Source organism: Miscanthus floridulus, chromosome 8 (genome assembly GCF_019320115.1).
Source record: "Miscanthus floridulus cultivar M001 chromosome 8, ASM1932011v1, whole genome shotgun sequence".
In the NCBI taxonomy this organism is placed as follows: Eukaryota; Viridiplantae; Streptophyta; class Magnoliopsida; order Poales; family Poaceae; genus Miscanthus; species Miscanthus floridulus.
Genome location: NC_089587.1, coordinates 106,119,260 through 106,122,347, shown reverse-complemented (window position 1 = coordinate 106,122,347; position 3,088 = coordinate 106,119,260). Strand labels below are relative to the sequence as shown.

Here is a 3,088-nt window from a genome sequence, read left to right as displayed (position 1 = left end):
TATTTAAAATAATAATTTATGAAATTTATTATCATAGAGTATAAATATAAAGTGTTATTGCTACGTGGTTTGTTAAGTGAACATTTTTTTCATGTGTTCATAAGTTGTTAAAATAATTATTAACCATAACGGATACATGTTCAGTTGATATACATGGTGGAATATAGCATTATAATTATTTTATTTCATGATTATAGAAGCCTATGAATTAGAAATATATATGTGTATCGTACTTCATGGATATTGTTTTATTTTTTTAATAATATATATTACTATTTATGTGTAGATTTCAGAGATTTTTATTTATTTTTTTATAATGACTAAGGTACCTACAAATATAAAGATAATACCTTATAATATCTTTCACAATGACATATATGGATATGTTAAATGCAAACTTAGAATATTACTTTGCATTATCTTTCATAATGATAAAGACATGGTATTAAGAAACCGTAGTTTTAGAATATATAGATGTGCAAAATAATGGTTTATAGAAAAGAGGTCTAGATTAAAGTGTTTTTAAACTCCTAAAAGATTATAGTTTTAGCAATACTGTTGCATTCAAAACTGTAAAGTTTGTCATTATATACAGATAATTCAGGGTACCTTGAAATCAAAGTTTCAAAATTATAGTAGTTTTTTCTGAAACTCCAAAATATTTTTTTCATCCAAACATGATCTTACCTAGTATTTTCCAGTCATACGTGAGTCCTGACTTGCAGTCTGTTCGGTTGACTGGTTCGTATGGTTGTTGGTTCATGAAGAAGTACTACTGACTGATTTGTGTGAGAGAAAAATACTGTTCTGACTGAAAATTTACGATCCTTTACGATAGGCCCAGACGAACAGGCCGGGCCTCTCGCACTATTTTACCTTTCTCTCTCTGGACACTGACCACAAGTCCACAGCCGGGTAGACGGTCAACTTTTGGTATCCTGCTTATGAGTACTTCCCTCAGTTTGTGTTTACTTATCAGCAACTTTTTATTGTAGCAAATTTGACCATCTATTTTTTCTTCTAAAAAAATCTTAGATACTTTAATATATATAACACTAATAAAGTATGTTCAATAAAGAATCATATATGTGAAAACTTGATGTATCTAAAATTTTTTTGCAGAAAAAAATGTATGATCAAAATTGCTATAGTACAAATTCGGTGACAAGTAAATGAAAATGGAGTAGTATATTTTAAACTAGACCATGCGCCCAGTTTTCTCACGCCAGAGGAAACCCATGGGCCATAGGTCCAATCCAAAATTCCGAACCCTATTACTGGCAGCCATGCCCGAAAACGAGAGCAGCGGAGTGCGGGTGTGCGTCACCGGAGGCGCCGGGTTCATCGGCTCCTGGCTCGTGAAGAAGCTCCTCGAGAAAGGCTACACCGTCCACGCCACCCTGCGGAACACCGGTGCGTCACTCATGCGTGCGTGAGGGAGGCCGTGACCTCCTTCGTTGTTTGGTGGCGGCTCACCAGCTCGATCCGCGCGTCGCGAAACACGCCGAAAGGCAAAAGGAGTGGATCGGCTCTCCGCTCTCCTCTCTTGTGCGTGGCTGCCTGATTCGGAGACCTCAGTCGGATTCGTCTGCTGGTGGCTGCAGGAGACGAGGAGAAGGCGGGGCTGCTGCGGCGGCTGGTCCCCGGCGCGGCGGAGTGGCTGCGGCTGTTCGACGCTGAACTCTTCGACGCCGCCACCTTCGCGCCGGCGATCGCTGGGTGCCAGTTCGTCTTCCTCGTCGCCACGCCATTCGGGCTCGAAAACACCGACTCCAAGGTGAAGTTTGTCATCGCGCTCCCTTTCATTCTTTTACTAGTCAAAGAGTGAGTCATGGTCAGGCGCCGTGCAGTCTCTTCTTTTAGTCGTGGAAATGAAAATTACTGTCCTTCCAAACGAAAATTTGAGCAGTATAGGAGCACGCCGGAAGCTGTAGTGGACGCTGCGCGCGCGATCCTCCGGCAATGCGAGGAGTCCAGGACGGTGAAGCGAGTGAACCACACCGCCTCCGTGTCGGCCGCTTCGCCGCTGAAGGAGGAGGTCTCCGGCGTCATCGGGTACAAAGATTTCATCAGTGAATCTTGTTGGACTTCGCTCAACGTTGACTATCCTCTCCGAAGCGCACACTTCGATGTAAGTAATGAAGCTTCGTCTGATTTCTGAACTGAACGATAAAGGACAATTTTGCTGATTGCTAGGAGGATTTACTTTGTTTACGTACAGTATGTAATCTGTTCCTATTTCTATGAAAAAAATGGACTATTGGATTATCAGTTATGCGTACATATCAAACAAAATCCTGAATTTGTATAGACTCATAACAGCTCCCTTAATTTCTGTTTAGTTAAACATGTAGTATATTTTCAATTAACGGCTAAATCTGACGACCATTTGCAGAAGTACATACTGTCCAAGCTGCAGTCAGAGCAGGAACTCCTGAGCTACAACGGCGGCGAGAGTCCGGCGTTCGAGGTGTTGACCTTGCCCCTGGGGCTCGTCGCCGGCGACACGGTCCTCGGGCGCGCCCCGGAGACGGTGGAGAGCGCCGTGTCGCCCGTGTCCCGCAACGAGCCGCTCTTCGGGCTCCCGTGCATCCTGCAGCAGCTCCTGGGATCGCTGCCGCCGGTGCACGTCGACGACGTCTGCGATGCGCTCATCTTCTGCATGGAGCGCCGCCCCTCCATCGCCGGTCGCTTCCTCTGCGCCGCCGCGTACCCGACGATCCACGACGTGGTCGGCCACTACGCCAGGAAGTTCCCTCACCTCGACATCTTGAAAGAGTAAGATCAAATTCAAATGCCTTCACACCATCATCACCCTGCACAAGAAGTCAAGAACACAGACTATGAATGATTTGCTCTGTCCGGATATCTGACAACAAGGTGATTTGCATTTCTGTTGTGATTGATTGGATCTGCGTCAGGACGGAGGCGGTGGGGAGGGTGCAGCCTGACGGGGACAGGTTGGGCGAGCTGGGTTTCAAGTACAAGTACGGCATGGAAGAGATTCTTGATAGCAGCGTTGCCTGTGCGGCGAGATTAGGTTCTCTTGATGCAACCAAGCTCAGCGTGCAGAAACGATAAAGCTCGA

The 3,088-nt window shown here is 45.0% G+C and overlaps 1 protein-coding gene across 1 annotated transcript; it reads left to right on the top strand.

Moving 5' to 3' along the window:
* Nucleotides 1-1,286: 1,286 nt before the first annotated feature.
* Nucleotides 1,287-3,088, top strand: LOC136473178 (NADPH HC-toxin reductase 1-like). The gene is made up of 5 exons (XM_066470857.1): nucleotides 1,287-1,413; nucleotides 1,605-1,777; nucleotides 1,910-2,131; nucleotides 2,396-2,778; nucleotides 2,922-3,088. Exons 1-5 carry the CDS (start codon nucleotides 1,287-1,289, stop codon nucleotides 3,079-3,081), a joined length of 1,065 nt encoding a protein of 354 aa, XP_066326954.1. The 3' UTR covers nucleotides 3,082-3,088.

What these genes read in the sequence shown, in the direction of transcription:
- LOC136473178 (XM_066470857.1), top strand. Translation starts at nt 1,287, where the DNA reads ATGCCCGAAAACGAGAGCAGCGGAGTGCGGGTGTGCGTCACCGGAGGC. An exon ending in CGCCACCCTGCGGAACACCG is followed by an intron (nt 1,414 to 1,604) that starts GTGCGTCACTCA and finishes TGGTGGCTGCAG; the next exon opens with GAGACGAGGAGAAGGCGGGG. An exon ending in TCCGAAGCGCACACTTCGAT is followed by an intron (nt 2,132 to 2,395) that starts GTAAGTAATGAA and finishes GACCATTTGCAG; the next exon opens with AAGTACATACTGTCCAAGCT.